The 16,600-nt window shown below is 45.3% G+C and overlaps 1 protein-coding gene across 1 annotated transcript; it reads right to left on the reverse strand.

Annotated features, from left to right (window-relative positions):
* Nucleotides 1-9,724: 9,724 nt before the first annotated feature.
* LOC115639740 (olfactory receptor 51G2-like) lies at nt 9,725-10,663 on the reverse strand. Its single transcript, XM_030542689.1, has one exon. It carries the CDS (start codon nt 10,661-10,663, stop codon nt 9,725-9,727), a length of 939 nt encoding a protein of 312 aa, XP_030398549.1.
* Nucleotides 10,664-16,600: the final 5,937 nt, after the last annotated feature.

Consider the following 16,600-nt stretch of genomic DNA (forward strand, 5'->3'; position numbering starts at 1 on the left):
TTTGTTTCATTTGCTAGTTGCTTTTCAAATCATTTGAACTCATTATGCAGTATCACGAAGCCTCATTCAACAATTATTAGTCACTCCCCCAAAAACCATGAGATTGGTTTAGAAGTAATGAGATACATTAATGTGGGGTTTATTTTTATTTGCCTTTGGTTTACGAGCCTTTGGAGTCAGCTGCTTTAGATTTTTTAAAGGGATGTCAAGTGATAAAAAAAAAAATTGTGATTTAATCATGCAATTAAAAATAATTGTGATTAATCACACAGTTAATTGCATGGTTAAACAATAATAAACAATCATTTATTTAAATATTTTGCATGTTTTCTACATTTTCAAATACATTGATTTGAATTACAACACAAAATACAAAGTATACAGTGGTCACTTTATATGTATTTTTTATTACAATTACTGCACCATAAAAGAACAAAAGAAATAATATTTTTAAATTCACCTAATACCAGTACTGTAGTGCAATCTCTTTATCATGAAAGCTGAACTTACAAATGTAGAATTATAAGTAAAAACTTTCATTCAAAAATAGAGCAATGTAAAATTTCATAGCCTGCAAGTTTACTCCGTCCTACTTGTTCTGCCAATAGCTCAGACAAACAAGTTTGTTTACATTTGCAGGGGATAAAGCTGCCCGCTGCTTGTTTACAATGTCACCTGCAAGTGAGAAGAGGTGTTCACATGCCACTGTTATAGCTGGCATCACAATATATTTACGTGCCAGATGCGATAAAGATTCTTATATCCCTTCATCCTTCAACGACCATTCCAGAGGACATGCATCCATGCTGATGATGGGTTCTGCTCAATAATAATCTAAAGCATTGCAGATGAACGCATGTTCATTTCCATTATCTGAGTCAGATGCCACCAGCAGAAGGTTGATTTTCTCCTTTGGTGGTTCAGGTTCTGTAGGTTTCACATTGGAGTGTTGCTCTTTTAAGACTTGTGAAAGCATGCTCCTCACCTCTTTCCTCTCAGATTTTGGAAGGAACTTCAGATTCTTAAACCTTGGGCTGCATGCTGTAGTTATCTTTAGAAATTTCATATTAGCGCCTTCTTTGCATTTTTTGAGATCGGCCGTGAAAGTGTTCTTAAAATGAACCACATGTGCTGGGTCATCATCCAAGACTGCTATAACATGAAATATATGGCAGAATGCGAGTAAAACAGAGCAGGGGACTTACAATTCTTCCCCCAGGGAGTTCAGTCACAAATTTAGTTAACAAATTATTTTTTTCACTAGCGTCATCAGCATAGAAGCACGTCCTCCACAATGGTGGCTGCAGCATCAAGGGGCTTACAAATGTTTAGCTCATCTGGTATATAAGTACCTTGCAATGCGAGCTACAAACGTGCCATGCAAATTCCTCTTCTCACTTTCTGGAGACATGGTAATTGAGAAGCAGGCAGCATTATTGCCTGTAAATGTAAAGAAACTTGAACAAGAACTGGGACTGAGTGAACTTGTAGGCTCTGAAGTTTTATGTTGTTTTGGTTTTGAAAGCAGTTATTTAACAAATAAAATCTACATTTGTAAGTTGCACTTTCACAACAAAGAGATCATATTACTGCACTTGTATGAGGTGAATTGAAATATACAGGTTTTTTGGTTTATCATTTTTACAGTGCAAATGTTGGCAATCAAAAATAACATGCACTTTGATTTCAATTACAACACAGAGTACAGTATATTTAAAAAGCAGAAAAACATTCAAAATATTTACTAAATTTCATTTGGTGTTCTATTGTTTAACAGTACAATTAAAACTGTGATTAATTGTGATTATTTTTGTACCCAATTAATTTTTTGAGTTAATTGTGTGTGTTGACTGTGATTAATCAACAGCCCTAGTTTTCTAGCTTTTCTGCAATTCACTTTGAAAATGAAACATATTTTAAAGAAAATTGAAAGCTGAGATTCTCCATGCAGTGTCTTGGTTCCAGAACTTGGGTCATTAAGAAAGACAGGAAACAGTGCAAGACTCCCAATGAAATCCCAGGAGCTGTCACTGCTGGCCGTTTCTCAAGCGGCGCACCCACAAACACAAGTATTGAGGATTAGTTAGTCGATATTTCTGGTCACACAGTCCATCAGTGGCAGAGATGCTGTGTTCGTCTGCAGTGGGCTACAAAGCCTCCTGTTGTAAGAAACGGGGTTATACCAGCTGGATATAGCAGTGGCTATCTTGGAGAATCACTGGTTCCTGCAGCACAGCTCAGAGGGTCTCTTCCTCTCGTTCAGACATGAGACATGCACATGCTGGATAAGTAAGTCCATGCACATTCTTAATAGAAAGGAGTGTGACCAAAGCCCAGCTCCAATTGCCTGCTCCTAGCTCTCTATTGGGTCCAGACAACCCCCTTTCTGCCCACAGATCTGGAAGGGACCTCCTGGTTTCCAGAGCCCAGGCCCCTGCTATCAAAAGTGACCCCGGCATACCACCCACTGCATAAATCTTTCCAGCTCCATGTTCAAATGAACTGGGTTGTTTGCCCCACACTGCTGCTGTTGGGAGGCTGTTCCAGAACCTCCCTCTTCTAACGGTCAGAAACCTCCTTCTCCTTTCCAGCCTCAGTTTGCTCCAGGTCAGTTTGTTCTTGTGCCAACACTGTCCTTTACTTCTTCTCCCTCCTTGGTGTTTCCACCCCCGTGCCCACAATGTCTTTATAGAGCAATCTGATCCCTGCTCAGCCTGCATTTTGTTAGATTAAACCAGTTCAGTTTTTTCAGTCTTCATATAAGACAGTCTCTCCATTTCCCTCACCATCCTAGGAGTCCTTCTCCACACTATTCCAGTTTGAATTCATCTTTCTTGAATACAAGTTACCAGAATTTTACACAGATTGCCATAGGCGGTCTCAATAGTGCCTTGTGTAACGATGTTAATACCTCCCAGTCTCACCAGACACATTCTAGGATCTCATTTGCCTTGTTCACAGCCGCATCACATCGGTGGCTCACAGTTTATCCTGGACATAACTAATAGGTCCAGGTCTTTCTCCTCCTCTATTATTTCCAACTTACTCTTGGCTGTATAAACAGGGGTCTAGTGCATAGATGCAGGGCAGACTGAGAGCTGATTTGATGACAGTGTGCAATCACTTTCACACAGGCAAAATACCAGCTACTAACGGGTTCTTTAATCTTACAGGTAAATGTATAACTTGAATGAATGACAGGAAACTGAAGCCAGACAAAAGAAAATTGGAAATGAGGTACACATTTTTAACAGCGAGGGTGCTTAACCAATGGAACAAACTCCCAAGGGAGGTATGGGATTCTCCTGATACCTCCACATGAAGACTGGCTGCCTTCCTGGAAGGTCCGCTCTAGAGGAACAAAAGTGATGTGTTAGTCAAACACAAGTCATTGGGCTCAATAAGGGGTAACTGGGTGAAAGTAAACACCTGTGCGATACAGGAGGTCCAGCTAGATCAATGGATCTCAAACATATTTGATCACAGCCTCCCCACCCCCTCCTTGTGTCAGGAAGAGTTTACGCCCCTTCCACACAAATACATATAATGATATATGTGGGGCAGGGCTTCAAAACATCACTTTGGCTTTTTTGTTTTTCACTTGATGTTTGTTGTTGTTGCCTGAATGAGCCAATGGTCCATTGGAATAAGCACAAAAACAAAATTGTGTCCCTGCTTACAATAAAATGTCTTTGCAAACGGATTCTTGTGCAGATGTCAATGACTGTGTAATTCTATTCAAGCTTAACAGAAATCCATCAAAACGCACAGCGCTACCTAGAGTGAAATGAACAGCGCTGCCTGAGAACCTGATCTGTCTGGGGGAATCAGCTTTGCTAGTTATTCATTGCTGCAGGTAAAATTTGTACTGAAAGGGTTTTTTTTTCTAAAGCTTCTCTCTCTCTCTCACTCACCCCCCCCCCCCGAATACGTTCTGCACTACCAGGGTGGCCGGCCCCTCAGTTTGAGAACCTCTGGACTACACGTTCTAATGGCTCCTCCTGGCCTTAAATTCTGTGACTCTGAGTCATTGTCTTTAATGGATAATCATCTTGGATGCAACTTGAACAAGTTGCTACTCTGAATGCTCGTATGAATTCAGCGAGGATATATAACTCTTGCAAATGAACGGTAAAAAACTGAACTTGCAAATGAACTGCAATGACTTACTGTCACCTGGAGTACTTAAAACAAGAGCCTCCTTTGAGGATTCACATTATTTCAGTCTTCTCTAAAACACAAGGTCTCCTACCTTATGGACCCATCCACCAAACTCCTTTTTGGGATGAGCATTGGTGCAGTCTTGCCACAACCCCTGCTCACTTTCCCCAGGGGCCCCGTGTCATAAACAGATAGCTAAGGGTTAATGTCTCTTTCACCTGAAACACCTGACCAGAGAACCAATCAGAAAACCGGATTTTTTCAACTTTGGGTGGAGGGAATTGTGTGTCTGAGGTCTTTGGTTTCTGGCTGCCTGCTTTCTCTGAGCTTTGGAGAAGTAGTTCTACTTTCTAGTCTTCTGTTTCTAAGTGTAAGGACAAAGAGATCAGATAGTAAGTTATATGGTTTCTTTTCTTTGGTATTTGCATGAATATAAGTGCTGGAGTGCTTTGATTTGTATTCTTTTTGAATAAGGCTGTTTATTCAATATTCTTTTAAGCAATTAGCCCTGTATTGTATCACCTTAATACAGAGAGACCATTTGTATTTTTTCTTTCTTTTTTATATAAAGCTTTCTTTTAAGACCTGTTGGAGTTTTTCTTTACTTCAGGGAAATTGAGTCTGTACTCACCAGGGAATTGGTGGGAGGAAGAAATCAGGGGAGATCTGTGTGTGTTGAAGTGGCTAGCCTGATTTTGCATTCCCTCTGGGTGAAGAGGAAAGTCCTTTTTGTTCCAGGACCGGGAACGGAGAGGGGGAGTCACTCTGTTTGGATTCACAGAGCTTGTGTCTGTGTATCTCTCCAGGAGCACCTGGAGGGGAGGGGGGAAGGGAAAAAGGATTATTTCCCTTTGTTGTGAGACTCAAGGGATTTGGGTCTTGGGGTCCCCAGGGAAGGTTTTTCAGGGGGACCAGAGTGCCCCAAAACACTCTAATTTTTTGGGTGGTGGCAGCAAGTACCAGGTCCAAGCTGGTAGCTAAGCTTGGAGGTTTTCATGCTAACCCCCATATTTTGGACGCTAAGGTCCAGATCTGGGACTAAGGTTATGACACCCCGCCCTCTGTCCCATCTCTTCCATTAGACCCTGCTCCCTGCTCCTCCACTTCCGCTGAGCCTCTGCCTCCCTGTCGGGCCATGGTAAGCAGGAGCTCAGGCTGCTGTGGGGAACCCCAGACTGTGTGCTCAGACTAGGAAGGCATCCAGTCTGTGAAAGAAACTTATTGAAACATCTCCGAGGGTGAGATTTTATCTGTACTCCATTTTATTACTGTATTAGGCATAGACTTACAGGTTTTATTTTATTTTACTTGGTAATTCACTTTGTTCTCTCCATCACTACTTGGAACCACTTAAGTCCTACTTTCTATGTTTAATAAAATCACTTTTTACTTATGAATTAATCCTGAGTATGTATTTATACCCGAGGGAGCAAACAGCTGTGCATATCTCTCTATCAATGTTAAAGAAGGCAAACAATTTATGAGTTTACCCTGCACAAGCGTTATACAGGGTAAAACAGATTTATTTGGGTTTAGACCCCATTGAGAGTTGGGCATCTGAGTGTTAAAGACAAGAATACTTCTTAAGCAGCTTTAAGTTAAGCCTGCAGCTTTGGGGCACATGGTTCAGACCCTGAGTCTGTATTGGAGCACATGGGTGTATCTGGCTCAACAACACAGAGTGCTGCAGTCCCAAACTGGCAGGGAAGGTATGGGCAGAAGTAGTCTTGGCACATCAGTTGGCAACCCCAAGGGAGTTTCTATGATCTAACCCGTCACAGAACGCCCTGCTTATCCTTGCACGAAGGTGTTTGCTCTTCACACTGTACACAATTGGGTTGATCAGGGGTGGAACGAGAATGTAGATATAACCCAGGAGAATCTTAAGCAAGGGAGAAGAGTCCTCCCTCAATCTGTGTATCACAGACAGACCAGTCATTGGCGTGTAGAAGAGCAGGACGGTGCAGAGGTGGGACACACAGGTATTCAGGGTCCTGAGGCACTTCATGTGGGATGTGATGCTCAGCACTATTTTCAGGATCATCACATAAGAGAGGAAGATGAGCAGTGAATCCAGTCCCACAGTCAAAAGTGAAAGAGACAAGCCATAGATGCTGTTTACTCTGATATCCGAACAAGCTATCTTCATAACGTCCTGGTTTATGCAATAGAAATGAGAGAGGACATTGGATCGACAGTATTGTAACCGTTGAAGGAGAAAAGGGAGTGGGAGAAATCCAACAAAACGCACAGCGCCACATAGAGACAAACACACAGCACCGAATGAAGACCAGATCTGTATGGAGGAATCAACTTAGCTAGTTATACCCTGCTATGGGTAGAATCTGGACAGGATGTTTTTTTCCCTAAAACTTCTGACGCCCATCCTGGAATATATTCCACACACACATCGCTCAGTGTGAGACCCTCTGGGCTACATGATCTAATGGTTAATTCTTACCTGGAACTCTATGACTCTATGAATCATTCTCTTGAGTGGAGCGTTATTTTGGATGCAACTTAAACAAGTTGTTCCTCTGAATGATGATAGGCACTAAACACAGATGGATGATGGCCAAGAAGAATTGGGATTGTCACAGTAAAACCGGGATATATGATCTCTTTACCCTCTAAACCAGGTCCTTTCATGACATGCATGGAGTCTCAAAATTGTCCCACTCTTTGAGCTGGGGACAACACACCGTCTATGCTAAATGCTTATCACCAAGTATCAGAGGGGTAGCCATGTTAGTCTGGATCTGTAAAAGCAGCAAAGAGTCCTGCGACACCTTATAGACTAACAGACGTATTGGAGCATGAGCTTCCGTGGGTGAATACCCACTTCGTCAGATGCATCCGACGAAGTTGGCATTCACCCACGAAAGCTCATGCTCCAATACGTCTGTTAGTCTATAAGTTGCCACAGGACTCTGCTGCTTATCACCAAGCAGTTCTGACTGGACACCACAGTTTCTTTCCTTTGGGTGCTTGTGACCAGAGCTATACAGTCACCACAAGCCTCCTTAAAACTAGGAGGTTTATTGAAAAACAACACAGAGAATTGGAAATAATGGTTATAAAATAACAGGGAGCTGCCACACGTCTACACTTGTCTATCTCACATCTAATTACAAGCTAAATTAGACAGGCTTTGCTTTGGAGATAGAGGAACAGAACTGGCCCAACTTACATTCTCTTGGGACACCAAGGAGCTCTTGGGACCCAGACTAACTACCCTGTGTCTCTGAGAACATCTTCCCATTGGTTTGCTCTTTTCTTGAGGAAGCAGCCTGTGCTGAAACCTGCTGAGCCTGGGCCCACTCATCACCCTAGTGCTCAGTTGTGTCCATGTTACAGGTCCAACATGTGGAGCTGACCTTTTCCCTCAGGCTGATTTCTCCCAGCCAGACAGTTTAAGATGAAGCCCCTGTGGCTGTTGCTCCACTGTTTGACCATTAGACACACTCAGTCTGAATGGCTTGTGGCTGTGCTGAAACTCCTGACACCCCTGTGATGCTCCAACACTCACCTCAGAAATCCATTACTCACCCCTCACTGTTACCCCCGAGCACCCCCACAACTGCCACAGAGACCAAGATGCTGGAGTCACAGGGCTTTCCAGAAGCAGCTGTCACAAGAGGCTGAGTTAGTAAACCTTTTATAGACAAATGTCAGAGGTGTTCCTCTGTGGAACCCTGACACAGCGCTGACCTCAGGGTCTCAGAGTATCTGAGCACCTGGAATCTCTTTATCCTCCCGCCACTGCTGTGAGGCAGGGCCAAGCTATGATCCACCTGTGCAGAGGCCCAGAGATAGTTAGTAGCTTGCTCATGGTCACACATGGCAAGGGAATCAAAGCTAGCTCCGTTGAGTAACAGAGCTGTGCAGAGTTTAGAGCAGACTGGGGATGGCTAACAGCTTCCAAGAGTACAGCCCGCTTTAACCAATTCCCTGTGGATGGGTGTCACCACAGAGTGCCCCCTTGGGGCCTGAGGTAGCCCTCCAGGCAACCTGCCCTTCCCCCTTTGGTAGTTGCAGTGAGTTACTCTCAGCCTGGGGTACTTAAAACAAGAGTCCCCTTTGTGGGGTGGCATTAATTCAGTCTTCTCCAAAACACAAACTCCTACCCTCCAGCCCCATCCTCCTTCTTTACTCAGGAAACTCCACTGCCCTACCTGCTGCGGTTAGCATTGGTTCAGGCTTGCCAGACCCTCTGCCTCATCTCTTCCCTCAAATCTCTGCCCCCTGCTCTTCCAATTCTGGGCCAATGTGGGGAGACCTGGACTCCCCAACTTCCCTAGGGGTATGTATTGGGATTGATGATAGAAGATGGAGGCTGCTCTCGGGCCCACAAGCCACCTGCCCAGGATAGGACTAGGGTCTGGGGCTCCTTATAGAGATTCTGGAAACCTGGGCAGCTCTTAACTTGGCCCGGCTCTGGCTTTGGATTTGGAGAGAGATTTGAGCTTCAGGTAAAGAGGAGAAAAGGGGGGTGAGGTTCCGGGGAAGAGATGGGGCAGAAGGAGGGGCAAAGGAGGAAGGGGATGGAGCAGAGGTTTATGGCTTCAGGTAAGAATGGGGGAGAGGGAGGTCCCTCAGGGAAAGAGGAAGCCTGGGGTGTTGCCACACAGGGGATGGGGCCCCTGCATATGTTCTGCTTTTGCCTTTTGAACAGATGGTCTCCCTACAGTGAATGGGCTGGACTGGGATAGGAGCTACCTGGGCCTCTCTGTGGGAGCTGATTCCCATTCCCACCCCTTGGAAAGCAGCTCGGGCAGCACAATCACAGGGGACAAGGAGGGAAACTAGGCCTCAGTCTCTTGTCAGGACTCCTGTGCGACAGACCCTCACTCACACAGCTCTGCTTGGGGGAGGGGGGAATGGGCTCAGCAGGTGTGCTGTGCTGAGACAAGAACTGTGTGCAGGCGGGGTTGCCTGAAAGGCTTCTCCTGCGTTAATCTGACAGGACTCAGTCATAATCACCTGGCTGAGGGTGTAGGGGAAGGATGTGTGCCTGTGCACCTTGAATATCCCCTGTCCACAGCTCCTGCAGCCCTCATAGATCACACAGCAAACCAGAGCGCTCACAGTGAATCAGGACTCAGACTGCAGAAAAGCTCTGCAGCTTTCCCCATGGCCTATGGGTGTTTAACCAGAGACAGGACAGGGGCAGTCCAAGTGTAAGAGGAAACAACATCCACATCCCTTCTCTTTATTGACAGTATCAAGAGGAATTCTGAGGTGGGAGGAGCTACAAATATGGCTCTTTATGGCCCAATATCCCACCGATCCCCTGGCTTTCCACAAACACAGTCATTTTGTAAATGCTGCTGCCTGCCTTGGTCTCCTTCCCCCTGTGTGCTGTCCTCACTCACCAGCAGGTGCGCGCAGTCTCTCTCTCATTCCTCCAAGCCTTAGATCCCATCTCAACCTCTTTCTATAGAGAGGAGATGAGTAGCTCATCTTGTCTCAGATGTAAGGGTCCAGGATGGAATCAGTGTCTGTGTCCTGGGTTTTCGTCTCCTGTGTCATCAGTGCTGGAACTGGGTGATGAACTGACCCTTCACTTGATGAACAATCTGATTATCCTCGATCGAAGGTGTTTGCTTCTCATGCTGTACACAACTGGGTTCATAAGGGGCGGGACCAGAAGGTAGACATAGCCCAGGAGAATCTGAAGCACGTGAGTCGAGCTGTTCCCAAATCTGTGTATCACAGACAAACCAATCTCTGAAGTGTAGAAAAGCAGGACGACACAGAGGTGGGAGACACAGGTGTTCAGGGCCCGAAGACACTTTGTCTGCGACACAACGCTCAGCACTGTTTTAAGGATCATCACATACGAGAGGAAGATGAGCAGTGAATCCAACCCCATAATTAAGAATGAAAGATACAAGCCATAGAGGTTGTTGAATTTGTTGTCTGAACAAGCCAACTTCATGACTTCCTGGTGTGCACAGTAGGAATGGGAGAGGACATTGTCTCCACAGTATTGGAACCGTTTCAGGAGAAGGGGGAGAGGGAATATTGTGGTTATTCCTCTTAGCACACACACCAGTCCCATCTTGGCTATTCTCGGCAGGGCTAAGATGGAAGCATATCTCAGTGGGTTACAGATGGCGATGAAGCGGTCAAAGGCCATCAACAAGAGTATGGAAGATTCAATGCACTGAAGCGACTGAATAAAGAACAACTGGGTAAAACAGGCATTAAAGCTGATTTCCCTAGAGTTAAACAAGTATATGCCCAATATCGTCGGCATGGTGGCTATCAATAAGCCAAGGTCTGTGATGGCCAACATGGAAAGGAAAATGTACATGGGCTCATGGAGGGTTGGATCTGTTTTTATAAGGAACAGAATGACTGAATTTCCTATTATCGAAATAACATACATCAAACAGAAGGGGATAGAAATCCAGAGATGGATGACTTCCTGCCCTGGTATCCCAGTGAGAAGGAACACTGCAGAGTTGAATTTGGTGTCATTGACAGCTGACATCATGTCCTGGGCAGGCACAGGTAGTTTTGAACTTTAGTTTCTGAAAGAAGAAATAACAGGAGACTAGATGATAATTAAGGAGACATCTTTCTGCTCTCAATGCAAGTCTAGAGGCTCCCAGGATCTCAAGGAAAATGAGCAACTACATAGTCTTGGATTTTCACCACCACCAGGACGATAGGCACTGCCAGACTGGATCAGACATCTGCTCCATTCAGCTCAGCATTTAGTGGCCATTCCTTAGATTCTTCAGAGGAAAGTGGAACAAGCCTTGCAATAGGCAGTGATGAGACACCCTGCTCCCAGGGAAAGTTTCCCCAACACCCACTACTTAGACATATTTGGTGGTGTAAATCACGAAGGTTTAGAGCCCTTCCAAAACTTTTTAAAAGAGATCCTAACAACCTGAATGGGATTTTTTTTTTACCCATAAAAACATCCCATCCCTCTTTGAAGCCTGCTAAGCTCTTGGTCCCATAGATATCTTGAGCTGCGAATTCCACAACCTATTGTGCACTATGTGATTTTACAGCTGTGACCTTCCCACACACACTCTTTCTGGCTCATTGTATGATGGCATGTGTGCAAGTGCATGGTGATATTGGTCATTGTATTTACCTGTCCTGGATTGAGGCTATTTATCAATGTGTCTGCCTCTTTCCAGCACATGGGATAAACTCTTAAGGCCTGATTCTGAATTCAAGATTGTCTTAATGGCATCACTCCAGATTTACATGGGTTAATTGCTTCAGAACAGGGCTCTCTTAGCTTTCTCTTATCAAATGCACCAGGTGATACACTTTGACCACCAAGAGTCCCTCCAAGAAGAGCTGAAATGCTTTGCCTCAACAATGTTGACTGAATCCAGACAGTCCATTCACCATACAAGCTTCTCTTCATTCTCACAGGTCCTGAATCCTCTCACCAGGCAAGGGTCCCTAAATATCTGCAAAGTTACAAGATGACACAGACAGTTACTTCAGTTGGGTGTGGGAGGGGTTGGCATCACACATGGGTGAAGAGTGGAAAACCAGGTTTGCACTAATATCCACTTCAGCGTGCAAGTTATTTCAGCCATGTGCATGTAAGAGGTGATTAATGAAAATTATATACAACCAATGTAACACTCCCCTTTTCTGCACCTCAGCTTGACTCTTTGCTGAAACACAGACAAACGGTTCTGTTATCTCATGACCTTTTCAAAAGACTTGCCCAGGTATTGCAGAGGGATAACATTCATGACCCCAAATGTAAGTGTTAGAAAGAGCTTCTGGTCATTTCCCAGGAGACAGTATCATACAGCTGTTCACTGAACAAAGAGTTTAGAGCTCAAACCTCTTGCCAACAATATATGAGTACTACTGAAATACTGTCTAAAGCAAATACCATTAAGCGGTATAGTTACCACTGCTTCTGACTTTCAGAATACAGGCATGTCATGAATGTTTGGTTTGTAATATCTGTATTACAATGAAAAGTTTTGGTATAACATTTACACATCTATACTTTAGCATACTTATGTCAGTCCATTCTTTTCCCTCTGATCCACTTTCAGAAATGATTTTTTGGGTTAGAGTGGGACTTAAAATGTAATGTCTGTCATCGGGATTTCTTCAGAACCTGAGCAGATTGCAGCGTCCCATCCCTCATTCAGTTGATTGCCAGCAAACAAAAGTCTAGTAGCTCCTCTGTCCCTGGGTTAATAGCTGACTGGTTCTCCTCAGGTTCTGTTCTGTCAGACTGCAGACTGTATCTGGAGCAGTAACAGCCATTGGGATCAGTATAGAAAATATTCAGTCCTTGAACTCTCACTCTCTAGTACTAACTCCAGCACCTTTTATTCAGGCACAATGAGGGTTTGCAGTTAGTGGATTTCAAAGTCAAATGCAGGAGTATTCATGGAAATGGAACTTCATTTCCCACAGGAGAGTCACCTATTGCTCTCTCTTTGACTGTCTTTGTCCTGTATTCATAAAAGCTGTAGCACCTGGGAACAGCATTGTATCAGACATGGACCTGAGCTGTCATCATGAGTGTGTGTGTTAAACCCAGTTGTTAGGATGGTAACTTTATAGCTACATTGTGTTGACTGTTTCTGTTATGGCTGTACTGGATGAAACCAGGATGCTTCCTGTTAGTTTAGTAACAGGATGCTGGAAAAGAAGCAGGAAGGGAAGCAACAGCTGAAGAAAAATCATCTGTCAGTAAGCTCTTCAGGGAAGCTGAGAGATCACTCTGTAGCTACAAGCTGGGAAGAGCCTATTTGTGGGCTCCAGACACTTTACACAGCTTGTTTTGCCAATACTGGGAGTCTGTGCAGAGGTGTGGAATCTGTTGCTGAGAATGTCTTCATACCGACAGGCACAGACGCCGCTGGGGATGTCTGAAGGCCCTCAGCCTGCCTGGGTCCCGGTCAGAGTGAGAGGGTTTGGGCTCAGAGACATGTACAGGCTATTGTTTTAAAATTATCTTATTCTCTCCTGTTATGCTTTACTCCTAGTGTTCAAATTAAACAGTATCTGGGTTCAAGAAGGCTGGCTGGTCGCTTGTCACTAGTCACATGCTCACAAAGGGAAGAAACACATGTGCCTAACCCACTTGGACCTGCAGGGAAAAAACATTCAACCCACAGTGTGCGGTAGAGAATGTCCCAGTCTGAGGGTAGGAGGATCGTGGGATTTCACTCAATGAGAGGGAAAGCTATTACGCCTGACATATGGCACTTGGAGACCAGAGGAAGGGCAGAGATGTAAGTAGCCCTGTAACTCTTAGAGGTATATACAAGGCAGAAATGCTGGAGCCGTCAGCCAGTCAGGAAACAGAAATATGCCCTATCGGACCTGTTACCACAGAGCAGTGCAGATCTGAATTCCTGCCTTCACAATGGAACTAGAGAATAAAATAATTTTATATGCGTTTACCGATTACATTTCCTGGAACAAATAAACATGAGGTAATTTGTGAACTAGTCACTAATATTCCGTGGGGTTTCAGGATCAGGCTCAGAACACACTGCCCCTCTAGAAATGGGACAACTTGACGAATCCAGCTCAGGGTACTGGAGTTTTAATGCTCTGAACTCACTTTGAATGTTAGATTTCATTGTAGCTTGAATAACCCACCTTGGTTTGCAAGGAGGTGTAGGGGAGAGATTGCCAAGTGACCAAATGCTCCTGCTCTCCAGCCCCTGTCTCTATATCACACCAACAGACCAGCTGAGTTTGCTGCTGCTGCACGGAACATCTGCAAATGAAACAGTTTGCAGCCTTTCACCTTCACTTCATGTTTTAAAAACAGGGAAACCTCTCAACGTACCCAATTCCTGCTAGACGAGGAGCTGCTAACACCAGAGGTCTTCAGCCTAAAGGAAATGGAGTCATCGGAGAGGTAGCAGGCAGTATCTGTTCAGATAGGGAGGCAACTGTGTTTATGAAGCATGAATGCACATTCCCTTGGGGGCCACTTGGCCAGCAGGGAACTTCAGCTGCTTAGCTTAGTGTGCACCAGCTTTAACCCCCATCGTGGCCAAAGGCAAACTGCAGAAAGACAAATCACAGGGGATGTGCAGTGATCCTACCCACCTGGACTGCAGCACAAGCCCTGCTGCAGGCTCTATTCCTGGAATCCAGGCTTGTCATCACTGTTCATATGATTTCGATTAGTCACCTGGTTATCTTGGAGACGTCCGAAGGGTAACAATAAACCTGTCACAGCTGTGATCTTGCTGAAATAAAACAAAATAAAATAGAATTATAATAATATAGTAGCATATTTCTCCCCAGCAGGCCCCTTTCCTGTATTACTAAACCAGGGTGCAGGCCAGGGAAGGGATATTCCACAATGCTCTGTATCTGGAAATTTCCCTTGAATCATTCCAGGAGGGCAGGTCCGTTCCCTTCTCCGTGAGGAATGAAAAAGGGGACCCAGGATTCAGGGCTCCCCAAAGTTAAGCACAGATCTCAGTGGTCCACTGGTAGCTAGGTCCCCCCACCCACAATCTCTGGGCCTCCACAACTGCTCTGGGATGCTCTCCAGCTCCCTGCTAGCACAGGTTCATCAGAGATGTGCTACCAGGGCCTGTCACAGTAGCCACTGACTGCAGGATCTGCTGATGTGTGAATTGTACAGAGTGGAGGGGACTGCACAGACATGGGATGGCAGATTTGAGTACCTGATGGGCACAATACCCCAGGCCAAGACTGGTTCAGGTGCTTTGACATTTCTATGTCCCGAGTCCAGCCATAGACTCTGTCAGTTCAACCTTCATTTATGTTATGAGGAAGATGAAACCCCTCCAATTTCTCTTGGTGATTCAGGCAGTTGCAGCTGGGAAGCATCATTGGGTCAAAATTGTGGGGGGGAGGCACTCTGCTTTCCAACACAAACCATGAAACTCTAGGTCAAACCATGAAACTCTGTCTCTAGTTCTACAGGACCACACCCCTTGGTGGCTGCACAAGCCCCCCATCAACCTCCCACACTGAGCACCTTTAGGGTGACCATATTTCCCAAAGAGAAAACAGGAGACACACAGTTTCTCACCCTAGTCCCCCCAACTCTGTGAAAAGCTATCGCCCATCACTGGAACCCAGTAGGGGCCCCCTAAGGTTTCAGGAAATTGTCACCTGTTGCTGCAACACTGCCTCCTGCCTCCCAGTTCTACCTCACCTCCGGCTTGGGGCTGGCATCTCCACTCACCTGCCCCAAACGTTCCTCCGCTCCCCACTTCCCCACTTTTATGATAGAAGTGGGCATTTGTCCTGTTTGCTGTTGCCAGCTGATCAAGTCTGCAGGAGCAAACAATAGAAATGCCTCCTTTTGGGGGAAAAAAAAGTTGAATTCGCTGGTACAGGGCTTAAAAAAGGGATTGTCCCGGCCAAAATATGACGTATGGGCAACCTAGCACGGAAGTCTGCTAGGGTGGCTAGCTGAGCTCTATAACAGAGGGAACTCTGGAAAAGGTTTGGTCCATCTAGCCCAGTGCCCTGTTTTCTGACTATGGACAGTTCAGGTATTTCAGAGGGAAAGAAGAGAAGGGGGCAATTATTGAGTGATCCATCCTCCCTTATCTACTCCCATCTTCTGACAGTCAGAGACTTAGACACATCCGGAGCATGGGGTTGTGTCCCTGACCATCTTGTCTTACAGCCACTAATGAACCTCTCCTCTGTGAATTTACCTAGTTCTTTTTTTGGACTCAGTCATACTTCTGGCCTTTGCAACATCCCCTGGCAATGAGTTCCTCAGGCTGACTTTGCATTGCGCACTGTGTGAAGAAATGCGGCCTTTTGTTCATTTTAAACCGGATGTATATTAATTTCACAGGTAATCCCGGTTGCTGTGTTATGCCTTTTATAGACCTCTATCATATTGCCACTTAGTCATCTCTTTTCCAAGCTGAAAAGTCCCAGTATTTGTAATCTCTCATCCAATGGAAGCTATTCCATACCCCTAAACATTTTTGTAACCCTTCTCTGTACTTTTTCTAATTCTAATATATTGTTTTGGAGATGGGGCAACCAGACCTGCACAGAGCTTTCAAGGTGCTGGCATACCATGCATTTATATAGAGGCATCTATTTCACTCTCATTATCTATCCCTTTCCTAATCGTTTCCAAAATGGGCAGTGGGTGGAGCCCAGTTTTGAAGAGGCTAGCCCACCAGAGCTTCTCCTTCTGCCCTTCTTCCCTGCCCCCAGCCAGAGTGGTGAGCCCCCTGGAGAAGCCAAGAGCCCCCACAGCAACTTTGGCTAGAGCCCTGTGCATGGTTGGAGGGGCCCCGGGCTGGCTGGAGCCACCCCAGTCACACTGAGCCTCCTCTCATGAGACCCCGAGCCACCCCCAGAAAAGCTTGTCTCTTCCCAAAGGACCTCAGCTTTTCATATTTGCCTTGCAGGTTCCAGGGCAGCTGAGGAAGTGGTTGAGACATTGCCTCCCATA

This window comes from Gopherus evgoodei, unplaced genomic scaffold, assembly GCF_007399415.2.
Source record: "Gopherus evgoodei ecotype Sinaloan lineage unplaced genomic scaffold, rGopEvg1_v1.p scaffold_113_arrow_ctg1, whole genome shotgun sequence".
Lineage (NCBI taxonomy): Eukaryota > Metazoa > Chordata > Testudines > Testudinidae > Gopherus > Gopherus evgoodei.